At 34.2% G+C, this 18,125-nt stretch overlaps 1 protein-coding gene across 2 annotated transcripts; it reads left to right on the forward strand.

The window, feature by feature from the left end:
* The first annotated feature begins 682 nt into the window (after positions 1 to 682).
* On the forward strand, positions 683 to 10,828 carry LOC131594819 (histone-lysine N-methyltransferase ASHR3). Of its 2 annotated transcripts, none has more exons than XM_058867026.1 (11): positions 683 to 1,068; positions 1,259 to 1,411; positions 2,165 to 2,329; positions 2,986 to 3,012; positions 3,382 to 3,496; positions 3,654 to 3,747; positions 4,685 to 4,778; positions 4,891 to 4,969; positions 5,173 to 5,344; positions 6,935 to 7,015; positions 10,420 to 10,828. In XM_058867026.1, the coding sequence occupies exons 1-11, from the start codon at positions 823 to 825 to the stop codon at positions 10,592 to 10,594; spliced, it is 1,401 nt and encodes a 466-aa protein (XP_058723009.1). In that variant the 5' UTR covers positions 683 to 822; the 3' UTR covers positions 10,595 to 10,828. The 2 variants fall into 2 exon arrangements, with proteins under 2 accessions (XP_058723009.1, XP_058723008.1); XM_058867025.1 differs by having other exon boundaries at positions 684 to 1,068; positions 2,980 to 3,012; positions 10,420 to 10,825.
* Positions 10,829 to 18,125: the final 7,297 nt, after the last annotated feature.

The raw sequence follows: 18,125 nt of genomic DNA on the forward strand, positions 1-18,125 counted from the left end.
TAATGTGAGCATTGTAATGGATAAAGATGACTATTAACCTGAAATTTAGTCTTCTCTTACTCCCTTTGATTTGTTGCACCAAAAAGTTGGAGCTTTGGAGTGGAAAATGATATTGATAAAGTAGGGTTTTTTTAGGGTGGTGAGAGTGATTGTTGAAGAAGAAATGTAACAATGGGGGAGTGATCATTCTGATTCAAACTATATCAGATACTTCTGTAAATATATCTACAGAATATTCTGGCGCTAAATCATTTTGTAGATGTACCTACAGAATAATCCCTGAATTGAATTTATGTGTATTTTTTCCCAACATACAATAATTAAACATGCTTTCATAGATACACCTACGAAAAAAAATCAAAATTTTAAAAAAAAAGGTATTTCCAAATTTACATCTACAAAAACAGGAAGCATAATTAGATTTTCGTCAGTTGACTAAGAGATTCAAAGATATATTGACACTAACATCTCTAAAAATGACATTCTTGAAATTTTATTTTAATTATTAAAGAAACACACCTCTTTATCTTTTCCTTTTTTCTTTTATTAAGAAAAATAAAAAATAAAATAAAATTCAAAATTCCGCATTCACTCTACTAGTCCTTCCAGCGGCGCCCGATTACATGTGGCAGCATCGTAAATACAAACAAATCAGATGTAGTTTTCTGTACTCTCACTCACTCCCATGAAAATGAAAATGAAAATGAAAACTACAAAACCTCATTTTCCCGCCCACTGCTTCTTCTTCCCCCGATTTTCTCTCCATGCTTCTATCCCTCACTTTTTCCTAGGGTTTAACACTCTCACCTTCTCCAAATCACCATGCCAGATTTGGGGAACTGCCCTCTCCCGCTCGTACCCTGCTCCCCCGTCAAGGCCACTGACGCCGCCGACGATGCAGCTGCTGTCGAACCACTACCCAGTGATTTTGGTTCCGATAATGGCGTTCATGCCAGGGTTTTGAAGAGGAGTCGCGGTTCTCTCCGGAAGACTGGCAATGGTAAGAGTTTGTGGGACCGCCTTACGGATCCTCAATCTCTCCCGTTTCTCGTCGGTGCTCCGAAGATGGTAGATTGTTTTTTCCTTCCAATTTACTGTTTCATATTGTTTTTGTATATACTGAATACTGATTATTAATTGATGGAACATCACAAATTGGCATTGCTGTTTTTTAATTATACTTTTAATGGATGGAGTTTTGACCTAAGTTCATTGTTTTTCGTTTTAACTGCTTTGTAATGCCGTGGGAGATGTTCAGGTGGAATGCTGTTTCTGCCACCATTCTGTGTGTCCCGGGGAGGAGCTGCTGTGTTCTGTTCATGGATGTAACTCATGCTATCATATGGAGTGTGCAAAAGAAGTCAGTGGGGTTTCAAATCTGAAAAAGAAAAAGTTCAAGTGTCCACAGCATGTAAATTTTCTAGTGAATTCAGCATTGCTATAATTTGTTACAAAAAATTTATTGATGTCTCTTTCATTAATATATTCTGATCCAATATCAGGTTTAGGGCTGTGAATTATGTTATATAGATATATATTTACATTTATTATCTTAATTTTAGCTGCTTTCAATGGGCAGCTGGTGTAATCATAGCCATGCTTTACCGTGTAGTGCGCACATTGAGGTTGTCGGTTTAAATCGTGAGCTTAGCTTCTTTTAAATGCGAGTTAAGACAGTCTACCTTATTGTGGATCCTGTCATGGTAGAATCTTTGTTTCTCTTCTCGTTTGATCTCAAATCTGATCTAATTATTCATATACAATTGTTGGAGAGTATTTTGTTAGATTCACAACTAATTGATAATGCTAGTTAGGTCTACCTTTTTCTGGATCCTGTCATGGTAGTATCTTTATTTCTTTTAGTTTGATCATAAATCTGCTCTAACTATTCATTTTTAATTTTTAGAGGATATTTCATTAGATTCTTTTGACAAATCGAGAAGGATCTCACGTGCTTAGATATTCTGTATTATTTAACTACACCTTTTTTGTGTGATCACATGTATATTTTGTAGGGGTTTAGTAGATCCAATTATTTAAAGCTTTGTATCTCCTAATTGACGTGCTTTTCCATATTGGTGTAGAACCTAGGTTGGATATGGTATTTTGCCTTTATTTGGCCTGCCTTGTTTTTCCGTTGAATATCAAGTCATTAAATATGCAGGTGTGCTTCATTTGCAAGCAAAAGACGCATTTGCGGTGCGTGCGTTGCACAACGGCTTTCCATAGTAAATGTGCACCATGGCCTGAAGCTGTGATCCCTCTGAAAGATCATCCTGGACAAGCTGTTTGTTGGAGACACCCTTCTGACTGGCGCCTGGATAGAAAGGTCAAACTTTTGTCTTCACCAGAACTATTTACTGTAATTGTTTATTTGTTGATTATATTGTGGTGATGCGTGGCTATTCAAGGTTACACTGATTGCTATTCAAGTGTTTTTGTTTGGTTTTTTCTCTGGCATTTTTTTAAAAAACTTTTCTATCCCAATAGCTATTGAGGGAGGACACATCAGGGAAGAAAGGGGGTACTTGGCACTTGTTTAATACTGACATGTATTGGTTATGGAAATTTCTAATTGCCTGTATATTACTAATCTTATCTATATCCTATGCATTATGTCAACGATATTAAATTGGACTTTTATTAAGTTTTTGTCTAGGTTTTGTGGTGTTAACACAGTTGAGATTCCTTTTCCTGTTGTACTGTATTTATGCCCCATTAGTCTTTATCTAAAATATAAAAGAGGTTGTTGTTTTTATAAAGCATACAATTTCTGATTATATGTGGATATGTATTTACATTTACACCGCAAGCTTATTAATGTTTAAATCGTCTTACAAATGGCCACTTATGGAATATACTTCATAGAATTGAAGAATATTTCTCACTATATTTATATTCTTCTTTTCTAAGTTTTATTCTTTTATTGCAATTTTTCATTGGTTCGGCTGGCTGACAGAACTGTTGATTGTGTTTCAGGAGCAGCCTGATACTCCAACAAGTGACATTTCGGTAAGGTTTAAGAAGAATATCTTTATATCTATTTTATGTATGAATGTACAGATCTTTTAGTGTTGCTTTGCATATATATATATATATATTTGACATTTTAAAATAGTTATATGACTAACTGGTCGAGATAGAATGGAATTTACACTATTAAAGGTCATCAAATTTTGAATATTCTGTTTAAATTGCTCATTATATATGCTTGTGCCTTGCATGTTTTGATAAGTTAAACCACTGGTAGTACATTTGCTTTCTTGTTTAAACCCCCCAAAACTATTGTCAGGGCTAAGCTACAATAAATAAGCTTTTGAATAAAATATGGTTGGGGAATAAAATATGTGAATTTTTCTGACTTGTCCTACCTTTTCTCAGGAAGTATTTTGTCGTTTGCCTCTTCCTTTTGTTAACGAGGAATTCAAGATCGACTTCACTTGGAAAGACATGGACAGTAAGATGGAGCCACCGCCGTATATACACATACGACGCAGTATCCATCATATACTAAGCACTATTTTAATAAAACTTAAATAATCATATCTATTTTTGAGGGAAGTTAAGGAGTTAAACATTGTAGAATCAATATTTTTCAAGTAAATTTTTGAGCTCACTGTCATTTGCTACTTGCTAGCCTAAACTAAGAATAGATATATACCTAGTGAAGAAAAAGCGTAGTGATGTAGATGATGATGCTGGGTGCACCAACTGCATTTCTTCATGCTCTGATGATTGTGTATGCAGGTATATGTGAATTATCTTCCACTTTTTATTTTCTTTAGACTTAGTCTTTTTATAGGTGTAAATAATGTTCTTAGTTTTAGTTGAAAAAATTATTTTGATTCTATATCCAATATATGACTGATATTAGCCGATTAAAATTTGGTTATTCTAGACATAAAGGTCTACAAAGATATGGATACAATGATTTTTGTTACTGCTATTGAGCTATAATGTTAAGAAACGATGTTTACGTTCAACATATGGATTAGATTGTACACTGTAAAAAATGTGTCAAGATATAGAATAGGGAGAATTATTTAGGAAGTATTCGTATACATAGGGGAATATAATGACAGAGAGGATTGACATTGAATATTGTATTTCTGTGACCAGAGCAGTGGCTCTATTGCAGAAGGAGAAAAACCCTTGGAGAGATTTCTCTCATATCCTTTCGTATTTTCTCAATAAAAGTATTCTTTCTTTTCAATTATATTCTTGGTTTCCTAGCAAAAACTCATAAAGATTGAAGTAATGGCACCCACATACAGCACGCTTTCATTCATCTTTGACTTGGATACCCCTATATTTGCAAAAAATATTGAATAGCAAAAGAATTCCTAAGAGAAAATGATGATTTTTACATATGCCCTTTGTTCATGTGAGCATGCTCTGATATAGTCTCAAATGAAAACAAAGTCCTGACTTTATTCCTAACTAGAGGGAGAGTTAGTTGTCATTGTCATTGTATTCCCCAGCTGTTGTATGCGTAATATCTATCTACATATACCATTTATATGTCCTTGTCATTGTCATTGTAGTTAGTTGTAAAAAAACGACATTTTGGCGATATTTAGTACCAAAGCATTATTTCATAAGTTGGTCTATTTTGTAAATTTAATTGTAATATTTCATAAGTCTAGCTATGTATTAAGCGTTACATAATATTATGACTTATCAGGGTTCAATGCATAAGCTGCTCAAAGGCTTGTCGGTGCTCTGAAAATTGTACCAATCGGCCATTTCGCAAGGAGAAAAAGATCAGGATTGTCAAGGTGTGAAAATTTGTTGTAGTGACTTGATGGATGAAATATATTTTTTAGGCCTAAACTTCCTACAATGTCGCTATCTATTAACATTTTATGCTTGTTTATGGTTTGTACTCAGACTGAGTTTTGTGGATGGGGAGCTGAGGCTGCTGAAACAATTGAGAAAGGAGGGTTCATAATTGAGTATATTGGAGAAGGTAGCTCATATTTTTGAATAGTTTATATTGTCAAAACATTGTTTGTATCCCCTTCTTCCACGCCATAATCTAATTCTAACGTCTTTCAGATGATATAAAATGCCATTTATCCAAGGATGTTCTGAAGGCTTATGATCTGTTAAGCATACATGATCTTTTAACTAAGCTGTTTCTCCATTTAATCAGAAATTTTTCTGTTACAGTCATTGATGATGCTTCGTGTGAACAAAGGCTTTGGGACATGAAATATAAGGGTGTGCAGAATTTTTACATGTGTGAGATTCGTAAAGACTTCACAATAGATGCAACTTTCAAAGGAAATTCATCACGTTTTTTAAACCATAGCTGTGATCCCAATTGTGTTTTGGAGAAGTGGTTAGTGTCAAAAACCCTGCTGTACTTGTTTGTGCTTTGCATCATGCTCTTACTTTCCATGGATTCTATAGATATATAGTTCCTAGAGCACCTAATTATTATTAAATTTCGGAATACAATATAACCTGATATAGTGATTTGCACTTGAAAATTTGGATCAACAAATAGTAAGTGAAAGCGAAATACCTGAAAGCAACTTATGGTATAAAAATCCATTGACTTACAAATGCAGAAATTATATCAAATTTACCTTAGGTATTTACAAGGAAATAAAAACCGGGCATTGCTTAAGCATAGCGAATACAGAGGAAATCAGCATTGGGCTGCAAGCCATTTCCCTAACCAAGAGGAACAATGGGAATTTGAAGACCCGGAAGAAGGAATTCTTACAATTGTATCGTGATCATCATATTTTAAGCATTGGATTTATCCACCCAGATCCCATTTCTTAGGGCACTTTGGTAGGATAAACCCATTGCTTAAAATATCATGACCACAATGCAATTGAAAGAATTCCTTCTTCTAACGGCTACACTTCGATTTGTTTAGAGAATTTATCCTAGATTTCATCTTCACTGCTAAGCAGTTTCATTTCAATTAATATTTTGGATAGATTCTATTACGCAACAAACAATATGACACCTGAAACTCAAGATCCAATTACTAAACATGGCCAAAATTAAGAAGAGAGGTCGATAATCTCAAAGGAAGTAGAGGCGTCGCAAACAGCTTCTACGAAGACGTCATGTGTATCTCATGAGCAAAAAAATCCCCCACTGTGTGTTACTGACTACTTGCAAAAGCGCGTGATGACAGTGATAGCTGACACTTTGTAGGTTTTTTATCAGCACTGTCTTAGTCTAACACTGCGGTGTGCATTTATGGGAATGGACTGACGATAGAAAAATGTGATGTCTTTGGTATTGATTTGGTCACTTGACGACTACTCAATGGGTGAATGCTTAATGGTTGCTAAAGCACTAGATAAGATGATTCGAAACAAAAATGAAAAACATTAGGGTTCTAAAAATGAGTTTTGATTGCAATTGTTCTTGCATTGTCAAACATTCAGGATGATCCATGACAGGTCAGAGGATGGTAATGCTCTGATAACATGTTGAAGGTATAAGCTTTAAAGAAAGGGAAAAGAGGAATAGTAAGGAATTTGAAATTGATAATGGTATAACATGATTGGAAATAACTTAATGATACCCAACTAAACACTAACCCCTGTCATGATATAACTAAATAATATGAATACTAATTTAAGGAGATAATCTAAGTTAGTCTAAGATTAGAAACTAATCTTACAAGATAATCTGAAAAACTCTCAACATAATAACAATATATTCAAAGATACCTTCTTATGTCCATTCATATAGTTTATGTTGTAAGTCCATGCTTTTGGTATTGGTGTATTAGTTTGTAATCTAATTAAACAAGTTACATCATTGATTAGCATGCATTCTATCCTTAATGATATGTGCAGTTGATTGATTCAAGTTGTATAACTAGATTTAGCAGGCTTATCTGCTTGGTATTGCCAAATCAGTCTCTACATTTTTGCTAAAATCTTAAGGTTTCTTCTAGGCAAGTAGATGGTGAAACTCGCGTTGGTGTATTTGCTGCTCGTTCGATAGAAGTTGGAGAGTCATTAACATACGATTACAGGTAAGTTTGATCCTACCTCATTTTCCGCTTGGTGCATAGACATTTGTTAATAGCTCAATCATGATTTCTTAACTTTGCAAAAATATATAATGACGTTCTCCTTTGCATTTATAATCAAAATTTTTTATACATTGTTTTTATGTGGCTGTCAAAATACAAAGGAAGGATATTTGTTTCGATTAGCTATTTAGTTATTGTTCCCACTCCAAATTATTATTTTGCATTCCACTCCCGGTTCTAATCTTATTAATTTTTTTTTTTGTTCCATCTCGGAGTTACTATTTAATTTTTACATGGCTGTCAAAATACACAGGAAATACTTTAGTGGCATGGATTATTGTTCTGGGATTGGCCTTTTAGTAATGGGGAGACTATGAAAAATAGGAAAACACTATTTTCTGAATATGCCCAAGTCAATTAGCACCGAGTAGAATATTTAATTTATTCCCAAAAGATTACAAGGATATTAAATGTCAAATGTAAGTGAAGGAATCCACACATGTTACAACAGTTGAGCTATGACGTTTAAATACTGAATCATTAAATAAACACAAATGTTAATGCTACCGCATTTATCCGTCCTCACTGTTACAATCTAGAGGTGGCAGTGAGGATGTTTTATGTAGGAACCCGTGTTTCAACCCGGGTCACCAAATTTCTCCTCCCCCGTGTTTGTTTACTTGAGTATGTATTGGCCACTAGAGTAATAACAATATATAAAAATGATACCATATTTGTTATATTACATCATTACCAAGTTTGTTACATATATAGTGCTTAAGTCAATTAGCAGAATGCAATAGAATTTTAGATTAATTGTTATGCCTTGACGGTGTAAAACTTTTTTATACATGCACCCAATCAAATTGCACCATAATAGTACTTTTATAGGTTAGTTCCTAAAATATCTCCACGAACATCTATATTTTGTGATTTGATTGGATGCACGTGTAATTGCCGGTGTATACAAATTAAACCAATAGAATATTTAGTTTTTATTCAAAGATTACAAGGATATTAAATGTTAAATGCAAGTGAAGAGTCCATCATTGTTACACAGTTAGGCTATGACATTTATACCAAGTCATTAAATAAATACAAATGTTATGCTTCCACATTTATAATATTTACATCATTACCAAGTTTGTTACATATAAGTTTATTAGAGGGTTCGTAATGAGCTTGCTGAAAAGATCTGCCAATTGATTATTTGAATCAACAAGGCTAGTGTTCATATCTCTTGATAAAATATTCTCCAATAGAATGACAATCTCTATGATTAGTTTTCTCATGAAATACTATAGGCTTAATTGCAACTTTGGTCCCTCTATTTTATCTTTTTCTCGATTTTAGTCCCACCATTTTTAAAATCACGATTTTGGTCCCCTTTTAAGTTTTCTATTGAAAAAGAGACAGAAATAGGGACTAATTTTGCAGAAAAAAATAAAATAGGGGGACGAAAATTGCACAGAAAACTTTAAAAAGAGACTAAAATTGTAATTTTTAAAATAGAGGGATCAAAATCAAGAAAAAGACAAAATAGGGGGACTAAAGTTGCAATTAAGCCAATACTATATTTGAGGGGCAATGTACAAATCAACTTGATTACGACAAATGCGTGTCATCTATATAACCTATCAGAATCTAAGCTCCTGAGGGGCAATGTATAACTCAATATGATTAGCTAATGCAATGGCTTGGTATCATGTTTCCGCACTAGACTGTGCTATGGCATTCAACTTCTTACCTCTCTAGAAGATAGGATTGCCCAATCAACATTTGAATTTCCTGCAACTTGAGTATGACCCTTGTTTTCCTAAAGAAGAACTTTCCCCGAAACTTCTTGAATATACTTAATTATATGAACTATGACATCCAAACGTCCTTCATATGGTCAGTTAAGAAATTGACTTACCCTACTTACAACGAAGGAGACATCTAAGGTAGTTACAATGAGATAATTTAGTTTGTCCACCAATCTTTGGTGTCATCTTTGCATCAAAGAGTTGCTCCCTCTGATTTGGTAGATGCTAGCACTATGATCCATTGAAGTGTTAACATGCTTAGCATTTATTAAACTTATTTCCTCTAGAATGTCAATAACATACCAATAGCATACTTCCTCTAAGGAATTACATTACAATTCTCGGGTTGTGCCCCCTCTACCTCTAAGAAGTATCGAAGCCTGTCAAGATCTTGTTAAAAAATGGGAGGCAAAGAAGTTGTTTATCCATGCAATGCCATGATAATCACTACTCTCTGGTTGAATGTCAATAGAAGACCAAGTGATCTACCTCACTTTGTGTTGTGTCAAATCAAATGTTAAGTAATATTGCTAAATCAATAGATTCAAAAGACGAGGAAAGTAAAATGCTAAGGTGGTAAAAGATGATAATCAAAGTAATTGAGTGAAGAGAAAGATTATGAGTAGACCTTATACCTTTTTGGAGTGCAATAGGAAGATCAAGTGCAGATATTTAGACCATAGCGGATGAGGTAGGCAGAGCCGCAATAGTCCACAGAAGTTGTAAATGGATGCATTAATGGCAGAGGCAGAGGCATAGGTGTTGGAGATGAGGCAGATTTGGTGGAGGTGGAGACTTAGGTGCTGTGTGTAGATGAGGCTGTCGACAATGATAGTCTGGAAGGGACGAGGATAAGCAGAAGAATTATGTCAAACATGGGGCATCACTAGATCAATGTATTTAAGTAAGACAAGAAATAGGTAAAGTGTCTTGGATAGATTCGGGTGTAGAGATGGCTATAGAAAGGTGTAGGCTCTAAGTAGGTAAGGTTACATCAGTTCAGAATGAGGCCAATTTGACCCAGTTATCAGAATTGTAGTATTAGGACAAGCTGTCATATAGCTTGTGGCACTGAAACCTAACATAGGAAGGGTTTGTGACATTAAATCTGAATGAAGTGAACACTTACCTAAATATCCGAGTACAAGTATTTGATAGTTGTTTTGGTTGTCAAGAAAAAATCTCACAAACAAAAGTTTTATATCTTATATTGGACCTTTATAGTTGTTGCCCTTGAAGAATCCAAATGGAGAAATTATTATTTGCTCAACTTACCCCATGGATATATTGGGATCCATCCAACCAATATGAATCACATGCATTATAGTCATTTTCCTCTAGATCTTTATTTGTTACTAGCATACGAGAATATCTACTGCATTACATTGCAAGAAATGTTAATGATTGATACATCCTATGTTTCTGTTACTAAGTTTGTTACTTTTTTTGGGAAGATGCAACAAAGGCCTAGTTTTAAATCCGAAAATAAATACTAGTTATTCTCACTAGAAGAAAACTTGTGAATCATATGGATTTGCTTGTCGGTAACTTCTGATAATAGAAATTAATGTTATTTTGTATCATTTTTGGCTTTTGTAGATTTGTGCAATTTGGTCCAGAGGTGAAGTGCCACTGCGGTGCACAGAAATGTCAAGGATTTCTAGGTTCAAAAAAGAAAATTAACAAAGTAGACCTCTGTTGGGGGGCAAAACGTAAGCGAACATTATGCACATCGGCAGTAAAAGCTGCTGATTTGCCAAAATATTATATGTAGTTGTCACAGCTGTATGTAGGCAAAGTGAAAAGGAAATAATCGTAATAGCATAAAAACCTCACATTCTTAGTCTGTTGTACCAGAAAAAGGTGGCATTCTCCTCATTAAAGATTGTGACTACATTGTCACGTAGAATTTTATCCTTGTCATACAAGACAAGAAAACTTGTAAATTGATATTGATGAGTTACTGCATATATATTACAGTTTTCAATAATGATAAATATCAAAAATAATTATTTGAAAGTTTAAAGATGTTTGTTATCTAGTTTGTTGAATGGGAGGGAGGGAGGACTATTATGCTATCATGCAGTAACATCATAAAATATATCAAAGGCGAATGAGATATCTAACATAATGATATGATTTGCCTGGATCCGGTTTAACAGATTTTGACCACGTTTTTCTATTGGTTGGTAAATGTTAGTTTTGAGCCGTTCTAATTTGATTAATTGTTCAACTCATAATTGTTAGATTACTGAATATTTTACAATAAAAACAGAAAATTATGTTTGCATTTTAAGTTTAATATGTATTGTCCTTAAAGTTTTGTACTTTTTGAATTGATTTTTTATGTTACAAGATGTGTCATTTGCCTTTTAAGTTCCACTTCTATTTTGTTGTCTTTTATGTTATTATGTAAAGGTGAAAGACACCAAACATTTGATGTGTGGGAGAAAGTAAAGTGACAATCAATATGAATAGCTTCAAGTAAAGTTAGTTTGTCATACAATCTAAGCAAATGCATAAGAACAAAAATAAAATAAAGGATAAGTACACACATAATTTGTTTATGTAGTCCGATCAAACCGATCTATTATGTGGAAGAGACCAATTCTTCGATCCAGTGTAACTTAATAGTCGTTACTAGAGATTATTAGATGAGTTAAAAGAAATTAATTTTTCAAATTCAATAAGAACTTCTCTCTTTTTTTTTATCCAATTATTTCTCATTGTCTCATTTACTCGATCTATGAATCACACAAATTTAAAAATGTTTAGAAGTATTTTCCAATCTTCTTAGTTACTTCAAAGATCTTCTAACTTTTAGAATAATGAATTCTAAAAACATTTCTCTTTGTCTCTTTAAGTTTTTCTTTCTAGGAAATTCCTTGTTTTTCACCCCAAAGGTCTAAAAAGCGGCCTTTATAGGCAAAAGATATTGCATTTCACTGAAACACAATGCACCCCTACAAATTGTGTTCCCTACAAAATGCAAGAAATAATGCGTCTTTACCAATCACATTGTGTTTCTTGAAAATGCATTGTGCTCCCATCAAACCATTTTGTTCCTGCAAATGCTTGACGTTCCATGCAAGCGCGATGCATAATGGCAAATCTTTCCTTGAGATTTTTTGAGTGAATCTCACAATTCTTCACCTTGACTCTAAAATAGATTATGATTTCAATTTACCCATCAATCTCTCTCTCTCTCTCTCTCTCTCACACACACACACACACACACACACACACACACACACACACACACACACACACACACACACACACACACACACACACACACACACACACACACACACACACACACACACACACACACACACACACACACACACACACACACACACACACACACACACACACACACACACACACACACACACACACACACACACACACACACACACACACACACACACACACACACACACACACACACACACACACACACACACACACACACACACACACACACACACACACACACACACACACACACACACACACACACACACACACACACACACACACACACACACACACACACACACACACACACACACACACACACACACACACACACACACACACACACACACACACACACACACACACACACACACACACACACACACACACACACACACACACACACACACACACACACACACACACACACACACACACACACACACACACACACACACACACACACACACACACACACACACACACACACACACACACACACACACACACACACACACACACACACACACACACACACACACACACACACACACACACACACACACACACACACACACACACACACACACACACACACACACACACACACACACACACACACACACACACACACACACACACACACACACACACACACACACACACACACACACACACACACACACACACACACACACACACACACACACACACACACACACACACACACACACACACACACACACACACACACACACACACACACACACACACACACACACACACACACACACACACACACACACACACACACACACACACACACACACACACACACACACACACACACACACACACACACACACACACACACACACACACACACACACACACACACACACACACACACACACACACACACACACACACACACACACACACACACACACACACACACACACACACACACACACACACACAAGTTTGAACCACTCTTCACACACACAAGTTTGAACCACTCTTCTTGAACTTTAAGCTGAAGCCTCAACTTTCTTCTCATATCAACTTATAAAGACAAACTTCACAGCTCTAGCATCAAACTTGTTTTTTATATGCACAAACACCAAAGTTCTAAAAACATTTAAAATAGAGTAGTTTATCGGTAATAAAGACAAACTTCACAACTCTAGCATCAAACTTGTTTTTTATATGCACAAACACCAAAGTTCTTAAAACATTTAAAATAGAGTAGTTTATCGGTTTTTCACTCCAACTCTTGATAGGTGTCTCGAAGTCTATTCTTATGGATAAATATTTGTTGAGCAGGTAAGTTGCAACAACTACTTCTTCACGCCAAAAACTTTGTTAACTCAACTCTCAACAACACACACTTTACCCTTTCTAAAAGGACCTATTTATTTGTGTAACTAAACCATTTTATTGAGGTATGCTAACAATGGTTCTATGCCTCTTGAAACATTGTTTCCTACAAAAATAATTAAGCTATTATGATAGAAACTTTGGGACATTCGTTTTACTTTCCAAACCATCTCCTATATGAGAATTTCATTTCTTGAACTTTTCAAAGTTGTCTCTTTGAGTTTTTCAAAATGTGAACCCAAACCATTTTAGAAAAATGACAAATAATAGTAAGGAAATAGAAACCAATTCCATGAATTTTCGCCCTTGCCGAATCCTATAGATCACAGTGAACATATTTAAATGGTTTATAAAATTATGCATATCACTCCCAAACTTTACCCTATATTAATTTCCCATTATGTAATGATCACAAATTATAGTTTGTTATATTTCTCACATCCTAGTACACTTATTTAGATAGTTCAATCAAACCTCTTCAACTAACGTTCTCTAATCTCAGATGTTGCAGATTGTCTTTGTCATGAAAGTCTTGATTTGATAATGATGCATGAACAATAATAATAGAACCATATAAAATAAGTGGTTTTATGTGTTGTGTAAGTTATGATAGTATTGTTTGTTGTTTTGAAGATGATAAAAGAACAAAGTTAAAATAATCATGAACATCATCAAAGTAGAAAAATATTAAATTTATAAAAGAAACGAAGCTAATAAGGTTCCGATGTTGAAAGCAAATACAGTCAAATGCAAAGATCAACATCAAAAGGAACTAAAGTCTTTGAAAGCTTGCCTTATCCAATGCATAGTTGTATTTTTATCTATTTAAGATCAATAATGAGTAAATGAGTGTGAGTATCTCTCGAAGTACTAAGACAATGCACATACACTCAATATGATTTTACAAACATCATTTAGTTCAAAAAAATTCTTAAAGTTAATTTTGGCCACTAACTAATCAATTAGGAAATGACCTAACCAATTAGGAAAGCAAAATATCGGTCTCTAATCGATTAAAACTTTTATCTAATCGATTAAGGAGTAAGCTCACCACATAATCAATTAGTAACCAATTAGACTCTAAATATGGTTAGTTTGTTTCCAAATTAGATAGGTCTAATCGATTAATGTGAATCTATGTGCTTGCACATGCACATCTATTTGCATCAGGAAAACATTCACAATGATTTTGATGATGACGACACTTTATGTCAATCAACATGATTTGAAGTCATCATATGTTAAGAAGAAGTATTGATCAAATATGTTTTTTTATTAAGATCAAGATGTTTTGTTTGTGAGATCAAGATATCAAGTTAGATTAAATAAAGACAACACGTAATATCAAGCGGCATTCGATGGAGTCCATGATGATATATGTTCAAGCAATTCTGGATGAAGTGTGTATCAAATAAGTTTTATCAAGCCTCATGATTCAGAAGAAGTCAAGTCTCAAATGAAGTTCTAAATCAATAATGAATCAAGCAAGGGATTTTGAAGCTCCGAAGACTGTGAAAGAGAGAAAGTGTAAAAGCTCGCGTGGTCCGTGTTTGAGCGAGTTGTATTGTAAATGTATAAGAGTAATTCTTAAATTACTAAGGCAACACAACACACACATACACACATAGACACGCACTCACAGATACACACACATAGTTAAATATAATTTTAAACCCATCTCTTTTGCCAAACCACCTTAAAATATATAAAGGAACCATTAAGATGCTCGTGGAATTGACCAAGAATGTTCCTAATGATTTAGGAAGCTTTTGTACATTGCCTAATTGATTAGGAATTTAATATGATTGATTAGATCAAGGAAAAAAGCTTCATAATCGATTAAGAATAATCCTAATAAATTAAGACACATAACCGTGTTAGGGTTTCCTATTTTAGAATTAAGGTTACCGTATTTTTGAAACTTATAATCGAATAATCCCATGCCTTAATAGATTTGATGCATTAAAAATCCCATGAAACTTTTTCCCTTTTGAGCCAAATTTTATAAATAGATGAATTCTCCTCATTTCAAAATACACCAGAAAACATATTTCTATTTTCCTTTCAATTCTACTCTCTCCATTTCATTTATTTCTTTTTCACAAAATCGCCTTAGTGCTTTGAGAGTGAAAAATATAAGTGAGACTTTTGTTGTTCTGGTGACTAGGAATCTTGTAAGTTACTCAAGAGGACTTCTCTCTTGTGTAATATCTTCAAAAGAAGTTATTGTTTGGTTCATGAGCTAAACTAATTAAAAGCTCTATTTGGTTCTTGAGATTATCCAAATAAAATCTATGTTAGGTTCGTGAGCCTAATACATTAAAAGATCACATTTGGTTATAGAGTTTAGCCATCAAAAACTCTGATTGATTCCTGGGCTTAGTCTGGTGTAAAAACTTTGTTTAGTTATGAGATTATCCCGATATAAAATCTCCCATTTGGATTGGGGATTAGAGAGTGTAAAGTATTTTATTTGGCTATAAGAAGGTTCGGGGACACAACCCGTGAAAAGTTCACATATAATATAATGGAAACTCTTAAGAAGAAATTCTTGGAGAGAGGAGTAAGTGAAGTGGTTAGGCCGAACCTGTATAAATTCCTGGTACGTTTCTTTACTTTTCAGTTCTTTATTTCTTTTTGCTGTATTTCCTTATCTTCATCTATTCAATTTTAATTCTTTCAATTATTTCACTTCCAATTCTCTATTTGATGTATACAATTGTTTTTTATAAATCAATTTTTTTATAATCGGACATCATTTTTAACCTTCATCAGTTTCAAAAAGAATCCTTGAAGAAATGATTTAAGGATCAACATCATATGTTTCATTTGAAAGAGCTATCTGAAAGTCTAGTATTCAGATCTCAGATGTCCTAAGAGATGTCGAGACATTGATCTCTGAACAACATACAATGGCCATGTATCCATGATTTAAAACAATACTGGAAAGTAATTGAACACACAAAATTGTTAACCCAGTTCGGTGTAAAACAACACCTACACTGGAGGCTACCAAGCTAGGAAAGAAACCCACTATTAGCAATATCAATTCAAAACAACCTCCTGTTTACAACTTCTCACTTAATCCCTAACTAATGCAAATTATACCTAAGAACTTCCTAGATAAGAGTAACCCCTCTCATTTCCAATCACCACAGTGATGTCTCACAATAATAATCCTAGTTACTGATATTGACGACCCTTTACCATAATCTTTAATTGAACACACAAAATTGTTAACCCAGTTCGGTGTAAAACAACACCTACTCTGGAGGCTACCAAGCTAGGAAAGAAATCCACTATTAGCAGTATCAATTCAAAGCTAAACAACCTTTGGTTTACAACTTCTCACTTAATCCCTAACTAATGCAACTTATACCTAAGAACTTCCTAGATAAGAGTAACCCCTCTCACTTCCAATCACCACAGTGATGTCTCACAATAACAATCCTAATTACTGATATTGACGACCCTTTACCACAATCTTCAATTACAAGCAATACTCGATTAAGAACCCCTTAATTAACAAATACTTGATCTTGCTTAAAATCTTCGATCAAGAACAATAGCTTGAGACACAAGAAACACACACTTAGATAAATGTATCAACTATACCTAAGTAACATACATACATTCAATACTTAACAACTTATGAATGCATGACAGAACTCACAAATCCATAAAAACAATCATACTCTTATATCAACATGATATTAGGGAGGCTCATAGTTAACACACAAAAATTAACATATTCCTGTAAGTTATACTTAAAACTAGGTTTATCGTCTTCTATTTATAACACACATCTAGTCTGGACTTGGGCTTCAAAATGCAGCAGGGAGACTGCTAGAAATATGTAAAATATTCTCTAAGAAAATAGGTCTCCAATCATTAGTTTCCTAAATATTCTCCATATTCAGAAACTACGAATTTATCTTGAAAACAGATAAAATCTTTTATCCTTAGATTAAGCGTTATATTAGATTGTATAATATTATCCAAATATTCTGCATATGTAATAACTTAAACAAATTCCATAAGTCTAGCTTTGCACACAACCATGATGTTAGATGATCTTTGCATATGACATATTTCTTGACATGTTATATCAGTTGCAGTAGATAGAACATCTTGTTCAACATATATTTTCTGCAAGTTAGCCCAACCTTTTTAAGATGTTCCTGTCTAATTTTTTTACTAAAATTAATGTCATTCATACAATCAGAGAGTTAACAATCTTCCCCTTTGGCTAATTCTGGCTAAAACAAATTTTCATATTACAATCATATTTCAACAACACACAAGAAAACAAAAATCTGAAGTCAAAGTTCAACAGTACTCATGCACTCCTCAGATATAACTTCTCCACTTGAGACATTAGTAGCAGACCTAAATGTCAGAGAGTTAGTCTTTTTTCATTCATATGAAGGTTGTTAGGATTCATGTTTGACATCTTTTTACAACAATCCAAACATTTCCACTTTCGCACACACCACTAGGGGTGCTCAAAACCAAACCAACCCAATAGAAAACCGCAAACCAAACCAAACCAAATCGAAACCGCAAAAACCGCATTTGGTTCAGATTAGTTTGGGTCATTTTTTAACAAAACCGCACGGTTCGGTTCAGTTTGCGGTTTGTATTTTGTAAACCGAACCAAA

The sequence above is a fragment of the Vicia villosa genome, linkage group LG4 (assembly GCF_029867415.1).
Source record: "Vicia villosa cultivar HV-30 ecotype Madison, WI linkage group LG4, Vvil1.0, whole genome shotgun sequence".
In the NCBI taxonomy this organism is placed as follows: domain Eukaryota; kingdom Viridiplantae; phylum Streptophyta; class Magnoliopsida; order Fabales; family Fabaceae; genus Vicia; species Vicia villosa.

Bases quoted from the DNA above. Each gene is read 5' to 3' on its own strand.
- LOC131594819 (XM_058867025.1), top strand. From the start codon at position 823: ATGCCAGATTTGGGGAACTGCCCTCTCCCGCTCGTACCCTGCTCCCCC. The intron at 1,412-2,164 runs GTAAATTTTCTA...TTAAATATGCAG, and splicing joins AGTTCAAGTGTCCACAGCAT to GTGTGCTTCATTTGCAAGCA. The intron at 3,497-3,653 runs GTATCCATCATA...AACTAAGAATAG, and splicing joins GTATATACACATACGACGCA to ATATATACCTAGTGAAGAAA.